Here is a 14120-nt window from a genome sequence, read left to right on the forward strand (position 1 = left end):
CACGCAGGGCTTTGCTTTAGGAGACCAATCTTAAGGAAGAGGTGATAAACGCGGGGCGACTCCAAGGCCTCATTCTGGCAGAGTTCAGTTCTCGCAGGCCTGGAAGATTCCCACAGTCTCCCAAACACCGTCTCATCGCACTTCTGTAGTCACCCTGCTGGGCAACTAGGAAGGGAGCCGTTATTCCACTTTACAGACGAGGAAACCGAGGCCCAGCAAAATCAAGTTTCGAGCGAGTGGCCAAGTGGGATTCCAAACAAGTCCACTCCCATCCGCTGCACTCCCCTGTAGTCTGAAAGGCTACAGGGCGTACAGACCCTGGGGAGGACGTAGCCCAGCACCCGCGTGGGAACGCTGGCTCTGCTGTGCGCAGATGCTCCGCCACCAGCGGAGAGGCCCTGTCTCAAGCTGCTCTCAGATGCAAAACATCCCACATACAAACTGCATGCTGCAAGTTCTCTAAATAAAATGTCAGCATCGTGATTTAGAAGGACCTCAAATATGAGAAACCAGCCCTCTCCTCTCCCCTGTCCCCAGAACCCCTGGAAAGGCGGAATTTATCACTGGTCTCTCACAGTTAACTCTGACCGGGCACCACTGGCTGTAACTCATGGCATTAATGGCCACCCCTGTGCTCCCTGACACGGCGACCCATACATCTCTGCTGGCAGGGTTTAAATTACGACACAGCTGCCAGACGAGGGGATGCAAATGAGACGTCTGAATGCCCTGGTGCTCACAGATAGGATTCTCTCAGAGTAGCAGGGGCTGGCAGCCCCTCTGTGGACTGGCTTCTAGCGCCGCGATGGCACTCTCTCATCCCGGGCTGACGCCAGCGTGCTAACTGTCTCTAGGTCTGCCGGGGGTCCCCTTGGGTCGGCAGTGGCAGACACGTATCTTACTGAGACGCGCGATGAAGAGTGTCCACAGCCCGACCCCAGGGGCCTCGCACGTCACAGGGGAGCCTCATGCAGGTCTCATCCAGGTTGACCATCCTCCTCCTCCTCCTCCTCCCCTTTGGGCGGCAGAGCGGGGCTGGGGCGGTGGGCCGGGGCAGGGGAGCAGATGAGGCCCTGACTCCGGTCTCCCGGCCGCCGCCCGAGACGCGGCAGGCTGGGGCTGTCAGTCCCCGCCACGGTCTCTTCCCGGATGGGTAACGAGAGCAAAGGCTGAGAGATGGGGGCCGTGGAGGGCAGGGTGTCCTCGGGACACCAGGGAGCCCTGTCACCTCTGCTCGGCCGGCGGTGGCGGGGTTGGGGGGATGCTACCACGCCCCGAGCCTCCCGGTGCAGCAGCAGGACGGCGGGGCCTCATGTGCCCGAGGCCTGCTTCGCCACTGTCCCCACTCCTCCTCAGAGGTCAGAATGCCAACCCCATGACACATCGTGCTTCACACACCAGGGGTATTTATTTTCCTAACAGAAAGAAAACACATTCCCTGAAGGCAGAAGACGGTAAGAAAACAAACGTCACACGCTTCTAAGTGGACGCTGAAAAGTGATCAAATGGCACTGTCCAGAGGGGAACAGAACTGTGGATCAGGAGGGCCCAGGAATGATGCCACAGCCTACCCATCAAAGCAGCTCCGCTCAGCAATTGCTGGTCTGCTGCACGCAGGACGCAGGGTGCAAAGACCTGGGTGTGAGTGTCCGCTTCAGGTGAGCTGAGTGACCGTCGCGGCCAGTCACCAGCATGGACTTCTCTCCCACTGTGTGCTCGCTCAGCACCCAGGAGATCAGGTGACTGAACACACACCTGCTCTACGGGCGCCTACGACCTAGAGAACGGGAAAGACTAGAGATCTCTTCAAGAATATTAGAGATGTCAAGGGAACATTTCATGCAAAGATGAGCACAATAAAGGACAGAAATGGTATGGACCTAACAGAAGCAGAAGATATTAAGAAGAGGTGGCAAGAATACACAGAAGAACTGTACAAAAATGATCTTCACAACCCAGATAATCACGATGGTGTGATCACTCACCTAGAGTCAGACATCCTGGAATGCAAAGTTAAGTGGGCCTTAGGAGCCATCACTATGAACAAAGCTAGTGGAGGGGATGGAATTCCAGTTGAGCTATTGAAAATCCTGAAAGATGATGCTGTGAAAGTGCTACACTCAATATACCAGCAAATTTGGAAAAATCAGCAGTGGCTACAGGACTGGAAAAGGTCAGTGTTCATTCCAATCCCAAAGAAAGGCAATGCCAAAGAATGCTCAAACTACCACACAATTGCAATCATCTCACACGCTAGTAAAGTAATGCTCAAATTTCTCCAAGTCAGGCTTCAACAGTATGTGAACCATGAACTTTTAGATGTTCAAGTTGGATTTAGAAAAGGCAGAGGAACCAGAGATCAAACTGCCAACATCTGCTGGATCATCAAAAAAGCAAGAGAGTTCCAGAAAAACATCTATTTCTGCTTTTTTGACTATGCCAAAACCTTTGACTGTGTGGATCACAACAAACTTGAAAATTCTTTAGGAGATGGGAATACCAGACCACCTGACCTGCCTCTTGAGAAATGTGTATGCAGGTCAGGAAGCAACAGTTAGAACTGGACACGGAACAACAGACTGGTTCCAAATCGGGAAAGGAGTACGTCACGGCTGTCTATTGCCACCCTGCTTATTTAACTTATATGCAGAGTACATCATGAGAAATGCTTGGCTGGATGAAACACAAGCTGGAATCAAGATTGCAGATATGCAGATGACACCACCCTTACGGCAGAAAGTGAAGAAGAACTAAAGAGCTTCTTGATGAAAGTTAAAGAGGAGAGTGAAATAGTCGGCTTAAAACTCAACATTCAGAAAACTAAGATCATGGCATTTGGTCCCATCACTTCATGGCAAATAGATGGGGAAACAGTGGAAACAGTGACAGACTTTATTTTGGGGGACTCCAAAATCACTGCAGATGGTGATTGCAGCCATGAAATTAAAAGACGCTTATTCCTTGGAAGGAAAGTTATGACCAACCTAGACAGCATATTCAAAAGCAGAGACATTTCGTTGCCAACAAAGGTCCATCTAGTCAAAGCTATGGTTTTTCCAGTAGTCATGTATGGATGTGAGAGTTGGACTATAAAGAAAGCTGAGTGCCGAAGAATTGATGCTCTTGAATTGTGGTGTTGGAGAAGACTCTTGAGAATTCACTGGACTGCAAGGAGATGCAACCAGTCCATCCTAAAGGAAATCAATCCTGAATATTCATTGAAGGGACTGATGCTGAAACTGAAACTCCCAATACTTTGGCCACGTCATGCGAAGAATTGACTCATTGGAAAAGACCCTGATGGTGGGAAAGATTGAAGGCAGGAGGAGAAGGGGACGGCAGAGGATGAGATGGTTGCATGGTATCACCAACTCAATGGACATGAGTTTGAGTAAACTCTGGGAGTTGATGATGGACAGGGAGGCCTGGTGTGCTATAGTCTATGGGGTCGCAAAGAATCGGACACGACCAAGCAATTGAACTGAACTGACCTAGAGAAAATGACAGATAAATAAATGATAAAATCACAGAACCATAGTAGCGCAGCAGAAACCAGAGGTGACCAGGACTGACTGCCTCTGCTCAAGGAGGCTGGGGTGATGTCAAGACATGCCTTGTTCAGTATCTTATGAAATGAACCTGTTTGCTGGGGGACAGGATGCTGCAAACAAGACCAGTATGGTGGCGCTTTAGTTGCTAAGTTGTGTCCAACTCTTGCCACTCCAAGGAATGTAGCCCACCAGACTCTTCTGTCCATGGAATGTTCCAGGCAAGAATACTGGAGTGGGTGGCCGTCTCCTTCTCCAGGGATCTTCTTGATCCAGGGATCGAACCCAGGTCTCCTGCACTGGCAGGTGGATTCTTTACTGACTGAGCACACTGTATCACTTTATGATGACCAGTTTGAACATCAACAATGAGGTTTGACACTGTTGATGAAAGTCTGGTTTTCACCAACTCTGGGGCCTGGGGAAACCTGTGTTTGGATGAACTCACGTGATAGAGGAGACGCAGATAAACCTCACTTGCCAAAAAGTAGGGATGATGATGGTGATGCTCGGCCCTGAAAGTCAGGAACAGAGAGGCCTAGTATCTTGTGTGTACTGGTGGATCTGTGTAGGGAGAACTCCCAAAATGCCTTCTCTGAAATTTCTCTACAGTGTAGACATAAGGACTGTCCCCAGTCAGCAAGCTACGTTTAGTGATTAAGGCCACCATTCAGTGAGTTACATCTAGCTTTAAGGTGAGTGCTGTGCTGGCCAGATGGGTAGGGAAGGGAGGACCAGGACAAGAGGCTGGAAGGGTGAACTGGGGCCAGACTGTGACGCCGAGCACCGTAACAGAGTAGCCTCTCCTCTGTAGAGCAGCAGGATAAAGACTTCCCAACAAGAAGAGTCAGCATCCCTGGGGCTCAATCTCCATACCCACAAAGCTGAGCTGAACAGACTATGTTAGGTTTTCAAAGTTCTGTCCTGCACACAAGTGAACCCTTCCACTTCTGTCTATGAGCCTCTAATTCTGTCACCAATTTATGCAGCAGAATTTTTTGCATCATAAAGTAATTTCCTGTTTGTCTTTCTCCAGTTAGTACCATCCATTAAAACATAAATGAAAATGGGTTTTCTGGGCTTCCCTTGTGGCTCACAGGTAAAGACTCTGCCTGCCAACGCAGGAGACACAGGCTTGATCCTTGGTCTCGGAAGAGCCCACGTGCCGCAGAGCAGCTAAGCCATGGTGCCACCACTACTGAACCCACGCTCCCACTGAGCCCATGTTCTACAACTACTGAGCTGCCTGCCCTCGAGTCCACACTCCACAGCCAGAGAAGCCACTGCAGTGAGAAGCCCCCACACCACAACTGAAGCAAAGCCCACACAGCAGCAAACAAAGAACTTTTCAAGAAAAGAAGAAAGAAAATACGCTTTCTAATGTCTGATAAACAGTAAATGCGGAAGTGCAGATCAGTTCAAGAAATCCATTAAGACTTTATGGCCACTGATTTGATTTTCTAGATTTAAATTCTCTTGGCCCCTTACTTGCAGGGTTGGTATAGATTTTAAAATGTCACAGTCTGCACAGTCTGTGATTCCCGTCACTCTAAAGGGAGAGAGGCCTGAGTTGGAACAGAAAGGCAGAGACAACGTACCAAGAGGTTCTCGGGCTTGATGTCTCGGTGCACGATGTTGAGGGCGTGGAGGTACCTGAGGGCGTTGGCCAGGTTGTACACCATGGCGCTCCCATCCCTCTCCGTGTACTTGGTCGAAGAGGTAATTGCGTCGAAGAGATCTCCACCCTAGAGAACATGTAAAAGAACACATCAAAACATCAACAGTGGCAGAAACAGACTCACAGACGTAGAGAACGAATTTACGGTTACCAAGTGGGAAGGGTGGGAGGAAGGGATACTTAGGGAGCTTGCGATGGACGTGTACACACTGCCATGTTTAAACTGCAGAAGCAACAAGGACCTACTGTCCAGCACAGGGAACTCTGCTCAATGCCATGTGGCAGCCTGGATGGGACGGGGGTTTGGAGGAGAATGGATACATGTATACGTACGGCCGAGTCCCTTTGCCTTCCACCTGAAACTATCACAATGTTGTTAATCGGGTATACTCCAGTACAAAATAAAAACAAGCTTAATTAAAAAAATCAACAGTGGCAGGGCTATGAGGCGACAGACAAAGCTCATCAGCCTGAAGGAGAGGGGAAAAAAAAATGACCCAAGTGCCGTGCAAATGAATCAACACCCACTCACAAATAACGAAAGTTTCAAGGCAGCAACGTGCATTTCCAGGAAGGGTCTCTGAGAATACCTCTAAGTCTCGGGATCCAGCACTTAACGGACTCTCCTGGGGTCTCTCCGTCTCTTACCTTGACCAGTTCCATCACCAGGAAGAGCTCGGTGGCGGTCTCCATCTCCTCAATCAGCATGATGATGTTCGGATGTTTCACCCTGCGCAGGATCGACACTTCGTTCTCAATCAGATGTTCCTGGGGAAGAGGGTTCAGAGGGGAGGATCAGACACGACGGAACAGGCTCTGTTCCTGAGTGCCAGAGGACAACACGGGCTATGGTCCTGAGCCTGCAGGAGCGCAGACAAACCACACCCTGGGGACAGGATGGAAACTAACAGGACTTCAGACAGCCCTCGCAGGGCTCGGTGTGCTATCTGGACTGTAAGGCACGCTCCCTCCTGCCTCTTCTTCATTCCCAACACTTTAAGAGCTCATGATGCTGTGAGAGCTTGGGCTTCCCACCCTGCGCTTTGTAATGCAGCTGGAATCGCTTTTCCCTCCCAGTATCACTCAGAAATGAAGACAGCATGTGAGGAAATTTGGCATACTTATGGGATACAACTTCCAGCCTTATAAACACTTTTAGGTTTTAAACTATTTACCAACATGAATTCGACTTTTGTGTTGAAATTTGTGAAAAAAGAAACTTTCTTCCTCTGTATTTGGGTATGAAACCACTCACCAGATAGATGTTCCCTATCTTGTATTTCAGAAGTCAGGAAACAGGTAGTACCACGGGGACCACCATCCTCATTTCAACTCTAATCACTTCTCTGAAAACTCCGCCTGATTGTCAGTCCTGGTGGGCACTGTGGTGGGATCAGCACCGTAGCAAAATGTGTACTCATGGCATTAAGGAATTATTCTTAGTATGCCAGCCCATGAATCATGAACAACGACTGCTCTATTATGAGATGTTAAAAATCTCTCCATAATGTCACATTTGTTGATCCTCGTTAACTGTGATAATGAATTGTTTAGAATTTAGGGAACGTTCTGTAAGACTGCTAATTGCCCTATTATACACTTTAGGTTTTCAAACAGTTTTCTTTATGTAAGTTTACCTTATAAGAGCTATCATTTAGTACCCAGATACACATGCGTGCATGTGTATCCATCATGCGTGTGCCCCTCTCATCACCCTTTTTGCCTCCTCTGCTCTCATCAATCTCAGAACTAACCTGAATGCCCCACTGCAGTAGTGAGATCATTATCTTAGCTCTAGTCCAGTATACCATTCATGGTTCCTCTCTTATCTCCACGCCTCCACGTATGTGTGTATTTTTACCCAAAGCTCAAATATCTCTGGACAATAGATGGAAGCATAAACTATAACAAGCGAATAAATAATATCCAGACAAAAGTCTGTTGCAGCCTCCTGCACGTGGTGAGTGGTGTGTTTTGAGTGTTGAATGCACCGTGTTTGTCCAAACGTTGGCAAATGACGCTGCAAACACTAAACAGAAGCCTGGAGGATCCCAGGGACGGGGGAGCCTGGTGGGCTGCCGTCTATGGGGTCGCACAGAGCCGGACACGACTGAAGCGACTTAGCAGCAGGGGAAAGAAAAGGGCTTCCCTGGGGGCTTAGTGATAAAGAATCTGCCTGCAATGCAGGAGCCTCAGGAGATGTGTGTTCAATCCCTGGGTCGGGAAGATCCTTTGGAGGAAGGCATGGCAACCCACTCCAGTACTCTTGCCTGGGAAATCAGACAGAGGAGCCTGGCGGGTTACAGTCCATAGGGTCGAAAAGAGCTGGACATGACTGAATGACTTAGCACACACACAGGGGAAAGAAAACCACCATTCCCTAGGAAACGAGTCCCTTTCTGTCACTGTACAGGGTGCTTGAGTAACATCTCCACACTTGTTCTTAGAACAGTTCTTTGAGTAGGGGGATGCAAACCTAGATTCCTGACATCCAAGCTGACATCTTTTGGAATCTTTCAAAATGAAAATGACAGCTGTCAACCTGAAACTGATTCCTTGAAAGGCTGGAACTAGAGGTAGCACTGCCCTGAGGTAGGCTCAAGGCAGCACCACACTAGGCTTTGTACCAAGCAGAGCATCTGTGCCTACTGATGAGTAGGGCTGGGAAGACGCGGCTGGCTGTGGACTCGGCGCCTGGGGAAGAGGGCAGGTCTCAGACCGGAACCGACCACGGCGGAGAGGCCGCAGGGCTGCCGACCCGGCTCCGGCCGCACAGCGCTGACTTACAGAGCGGCAGCATCACCAGGCAGGCACAGAGCCCTGGGCCCTCCCAAGACAAGCAGCTGGCAGCCGAGCCCTTGTGGCCACGGGGACAAAGACTCAAAAAACGGTCCGTGTTCACATACTTCTTTAGAAGCCTTTGGCTCATCTGTGCCAACCGGGTCCTTAATCACAATAACCGCAAAGGTGGCTGTATCTCTGTGAACAGGTAAGGCAACCGAATGAGTTTACTTCACTGTGTGACGCCAAATCGACACTGTAGTAAAACAGGCGTTTGATTTTGAAGCTAAATGGATCTATCTTGTCAGCTCTCCCTCGCCTGAGGTTGGGGGGAGTCTGTAAATGTGCCTCTATTCAGGGGCTCTGCATGTGATGCTAATTTCCAGGGACATATATAAAATAATTCACATCACCAGTACCCCAAGAATGCACCCAGACTGGAGCTAAAATAGAGTCCAGCACTCAGGGAGCCTGCACCTCTCCAAAGTCATCTTCTTCCCGCAAGGCACCGCAGAGCCTCTTCTGGCATGCACTGTAAGCGACTTAGCCCTGGGCCTCTGGCCGTGTTATGTGTCAAATATTAAGTGGATATTCCAACAACATTTTTTCCACCGCTCTTTATTTTCTTGGCTTGCTGTATGCTACTCAACAATGCCTAGTATTCTGTGCACATACTGAAGGTTTTTGTTGGGATGTGGGAGCTATTTGTTTCCCAACCTCTGACTATGTCTGTAAAAATGTCTTTGAAGGAACAATCCACTTTTTAAAGTAAACCATCCTCAGAAGCAAAATGGAACGGTGCACAAAAATCTTTACAAATGCTATCTTCCTACTTCTTAAACAGCCCGTATGTAATCACTGTTTCTAATATATAAAGATGCTCTCTAGGTTACATTTTCCAGAAAAATTATTTCTAAACACAAGATGAACATCACTTTTCTCTCGAACTGTACTGAACTTACATTATTCAACCATCCACCATTATTTATGTTAAGTGATTCATGATTTTAACTCCAGATAATTTACATATGAATCATTTCCTGGCAGTATGCCAAGGTTTTGTGTGTGAGAATAAATGACAAAGAAAACTGCCAACTTGGCAAAGGATGCAGCCTTATCCTTGGCCAGGGTGGTTTTTAACATCTAAAAGAGAGACAGAGCCAGAGACAAATGGATTTGGGGAATAAACAACGCTCCCAAACCAAACGATTCATCTTGTGTCCAGTCTTTCCCACCTGTGTCCTTTGTCTCATTGAATGAACCTGGATGCCCGGAGCAGAAGGGCATTCTGCCCTGACCCTCCCTCCTGCATCCTCCTGCCCAGCTCATCAGTCACCCATCGCCGCCAGGCCTGCCTTCTCAGTAGCCTCAGAATACATCCATTCCCTCTTTATCCCTTTTGCCAATCTTTTTTCTAGGCCTCCAGGCATCTGCAAAGGCAATTTTGTCTGGAACTTTCTTTCCCCACTTCTTGGTGAACTCCTACTTATTCCTCAGAACCATGGGGGAATCTCACCTCCTCCAGGTAGCCTCCCCTGCTTAACCACGGCTGGGTTAGGAAACCCTCGAATTTGTCATAGCGCCCTGCGCTCACTCCAGTCACAGGTCTCACCCTGCTGTCTTGAAGGCCTTTGTTTACCTCGCTCTCCAGCAACCAGCACTGTTCATTCTTGAGTAAACACATCACACACTGCTCACTGTTAAAAGTTTTACAGCTGGTATCTATATTGTGGGGTGAGTACCGCTGAGGATGATACAGTGAGAGAGATGAGATGTTCAATAGTTATATGTGATGAGTGTGGTTGGTTGAATAATGGCCACACAAAGTTATCAGGTCTTAATGCCTAGAACTTGTAAATACTACTGTACTTGAGGGGAAAAAACATCTCTGGAGATATGATTAAAGCCACTGCAACAAAGAAAAAACTGTAGATTTTCTGGGTGCCATTACAAGTGTCTTGTAGACAGAGGCAGAGGGAAAGTTCACAGTCAGAAGAAGAAAAATAAACACAAAGAAGAGAGGGAGGTGTGAAGCTGGAGGCGGAGTTCGAGTGATGTGGTCCTCCAAGGCAAGGAATACTGTCAGCTACCAGAAGCTACTTAGAGTCAAGGAACAGATTTCCCCCCACGGCCTGCAGAGCGAAAGTGGATTTCAGAGTTCAGCCCCTGAAACAGTGAGAAAAATGCTGTAAGTCATCAAGCTGGTTGGGAAGTTATTCCAACAGCCTCAGGAAGTTAATATAGCATACATTTAGATTTTTGTCCTGCCCTGACCCATAACATGTAGATAATGAATGCAGAACTCTGGGGAGAAAAGGAGGGAAGGGCCACTTCTAAGCACACTACAGAAAGCGCCAGGCTTCACACATTGTGGGGATTCAGTAAATATTTAGAATGATTATCATTTAGAATATTAGGCATAGAAGGAGTCTTAAATTTATCAACATCATAGCCTTCTCAAAAGCTTCCATAAATCTGGCCCCAAGGTAGATCTTGCAAAAATCTCCTACTTGGTATGTAAATTAATGAAGTCAGAACACTCCCTCATACCATACACACACACAAAAAAAAACTCAAAATGGTTTAAAGACTTAAATACAAAATAGGGCACCATAAAACTCCGAGGAGAGGACACAGGCAAAACATTCTGACTTCAGGTCAGTCTCCCAAAGCAACAGAAATAAAAGCAAAAATAAACTAATTAAACTTATAAGCTTTCATACAGCAAAGGAAACCATAAACAAAATAAAAAGACAACTTACAGACTGGGAGAAAATATTTGCAAACAAGGGCTTAATTTCCAAAATATATAAACAACTCATACAATTCAAAATAACAAACCACCAAATCAAAAAATGGGCAGAAGACCTAAAAAGACATTTCTCTGAAGAAAGCTTACAGATGGCCAATAGGTACACGAAATTAGACTCAACACTGCTAACTGTCATAGAAATGTAAATCAACACTACAATCAGATATCACTTCACACCAGTCAGAATGGCCATCATTAAAAAGTCTATAAATAAATAAATTCTGGAGAAGGGTGTAGAGAAAAGGGAACCTTCAGACACTGTTGGTGGGAATAAAAATTGGTGCTACCACTAAGGAGAACAGTATGGAGGTTCCTTAAAAAAACTAAAAGTAGAGTTACCATATTCTCCTGCAATTCCACTCCCGGACATATGCCCGGAGAAAACTCTAATTCAAAAAGATACATGCCCCCAGTGTTCACTGCAGCACTTTTTACAATAGTCAAGACATGCTGCTGCTGTTGCTGCTGCTAAGTCACTTCAGTCGTGTCCAACTCTGTGCGACCCCATAGACGGCAGCCCGCCAGGCTCCCCTGTCCCTGGGATTCTCCAGGCAAGAACACTAGAGTGGGTTGCCATTTCCTTCTCCGATGCATGAAAGTGAAAAGTGAAAGTGAAGTCGCTCAGTCATGTCCAACTCTTAGCAACCCCTGGACTGCAGCCCACCAGGCTCCTCCGTCCATGGGATTTTCCAGGCAAGAGTACTGGAGTGGGGTGCCATTGTCTTCTCCAGTCAAGACATGAAGGCAACCTAAATGTCCATCACCAGAAGGAAACCTGGTGCACATACACGATGGACTATTACTCAGCCGTAAAGAGAAGGAAATAATGCCATATGCGGCAATGCGGATGGACCTAGAGATATCACTAAGTGACCAGAGTCAGACAAAGACAAATGTGACACCATACGACATCAAACACTGGGGTGGGTTGTCATTTCCTCCTCCAGGGGATCTTCCTGACCCAGGGATCAAACCCGGGTCTCCTGCATGTGGGCAGATTCGTTACCACTGAGCCACCAGGGAAGGCCCAAGTCACTTGTATGTGAATCTAAAATGCGACACAAAAGAAATTATCTACGAAACAGAAACAGACTCACAGACACAGGAAACAAACTGGTTACGAAAAGGGAAAGCGGGTGGGGAAGGGATAAATTAGGAGTTTGGTATTAACAAACTAGTACACCCCTACTACGACCAGGTCCTACTGTAGAGCACAGGGAACTCTTTTCACCATTGTAACAACCTATAATTTAAAAATACATATGTGCAATTGAATCTTTTTGCTGTAAACCAGAAAGACAACATTATAAATGAACTCTACTTCAACTTAAGACAATCTCCTACTTGGAAGAACCCAATCTGCTTCCCATCTCCTGGGCCCCTGCTCAGGCTGTGCTGACCGCCTCTAAGGCTCTTCTGTCATTCCTGCCCATTCAAGCCCCACGTGTGCGCGTGTGCATGCTCAGTCATTCAGTCACGTCGGACTCTTTGTGACTCCGTGGACTGCAGTCTGCCACTACCCCACTGCTCTAGTTCAGCTCCAATGCTTCTTGCTCTAAGGCATCACCACTGAGCATCTGCTTCTCTCTCATCTGCTTCCCTGCACTCCCAAAACACTCTTTACAGAATTGGTATTAATTTGTAGGTTAAATCACCTTGTTCCTAGCACAGAATCTCACACAAACATCAGATGTTAGATAAACAGTGAATTAATCTAATAACACTCATACACATTACAGAAAAAGCAAATAGAAAGTCGGAGGTTAAGAATTTTCCCCCAGGTTCTTATTACAGGAACAAAGGCAGAAATTGAACTTGGAGGAGGAACATGATGGACTAACCCAAAGATCCCATCACTGCTGTCTCTGTGTGACTTCTGGGAAGCTCTCTAATCTGTATTTCTGTTTCTTTATCTGGAAAACCAATACATCTGTTTTGCAAGTCATTAAAGGTAATGTGCAAAATTCCTAAATGTCCAAGCCTTGGTAGATAATACACTTTGATAAATGAATAGATAATACATTTTGGATAGACATTACATTTTGATAAATGGCAGATATCGTTTTCAGCATTATTACTTTTCTGTGTACATCTCACAAAGCAGAGGTAATGAACAATGCCCCCAGGAGAGTGTCTTAATACCTGCCCTAAGATTTTGTTTTAAAAAAAAATTCTCTATACCGTTTTTTCCGAAGAATAAAATTCAGTGGAAAAATCTACTTATTGAAAACAAGTATGAGATGAACAGATACAAACTACTACCCATAAAACAGACATGCAACAAGGATTTACTGTACATCCTATAATGACCCATAATGAGATACTGATATAATCTGAAAAGAAATAACTGAATCACTTTGCTGTACACCTGAAACCAGCACAATATTGTAATCAACTATACATTTTTTTTAAAGTTTTGAAATTATAATTTTATACAATGTGGAAATAATTGCTCAAGTAAGCAAAATAGAAGGATGAAAACTAACTATATGAGCATGAATTATAAAAATACAATGACATTCAATAACGAGGAAAAACAATACCTCAATTTTTTTTTTCTTCACCCAAATGTTTGAAGTGACCTATTCATTTGTCTTAACAGTTGGTGTATCAGACTGTATTTTTTTTGCATGAAGATCCTTCTTACTACTACTGACACTAGAGATCTCTTCAAGAAAATTAGAGATACCAAGGGAACACCTCATGCAAAGACGGGCTCGATAAACAACAGAAATGGTATGGACCTAAGAGAAGCAGAAGTTATCAAGAAGAGGTGGCAAGAATACACAGAAGAACTGTACAAAAAAGATCTTCATGACCAACATAATCACGATGGTGTGATCACTCACCTAGAGCCAGACATCCTGGAATGTGAACTCAAGTGGGCCTTAGGAAGCATCACTACAAACAAAGCTAGTGGAGGTGATGGAATTCCTGTTGAGCTATTTCAAATCCTGAAAGATGATGCTGTGAAAGTGCTGCACTCAATATGCCAGCAAATTTGGAAAACTCAGCAGTGGCCACAGGACTGGAAAAGGTCAGTTTTCATTCCAATCCCAAAGAAAGGCTATGTCAAAGAATGCTCAAACTACCGCACAATTGCACTCATCTCACACGCTAGTAAAGTAATGCTCAAAATTCTCCAAGCCAGGCTTCAGCAATATGTGAACCGTGAACTTCCAGATGTTCAAGCTGGTTTTAGAAAAGGCAGAGGAACCAGAGACCAAATTGCCAACATCCCCTGGATCATCGAAAAAGCAAGAGAGTTCCAGAAAAACATCTATTTCTGCTTTATTGACTA

At 46.2% G+C, this 14120-nt stretch overlaps 1 protein-coding gene across 6 annotated transcripts in view; it reads right to left on the bottom strand.

The window, feature by feature from the left end:
- Positions 1 to 14120, bottom strand: part of DCLK2 (doublecortin-like kinase 2) — a 186562-nt gene that overhangs the window by 14592 nt on the left and 157850 nt on the right. For all 6 annotated transcript variants that reach the window (XM_010840770.1, XM_010840769.1, XM_010840768.1 and 3 more), the window contains 2 exons: positions 5875 to 5994; positions 5147 to 5293 (listed from right to left, as the gene is read on the bottom strand). In XM_010840770.1, the coding sequence (XP_010839072.1) occupies positions 5147 to 5293; positions 5875 to 5994 (267 nt within the window). The remainder of the gene's footprint in view (positions 1 to 5146; positions 5294 to 5874; positions 5995 to 14120) is intronic.

The sequence above is a fragment of the Bison bison genome, unplaced genomic scaffold (assembly GCF_000754665.1).
Source record: "Bison bison bison isolate TAMUID 2011002044 unplaced genomic scaffold, Bison_UMD1.0 scf7180017864146, whole genome shotgun sequence".
NCBI classification, from domain to species: domain Eukaryota; kingdom Metazoa; phylum Chordata; class Mammalia; order Artiodactyla; family Bovidae; genus Bison; species Bison bison.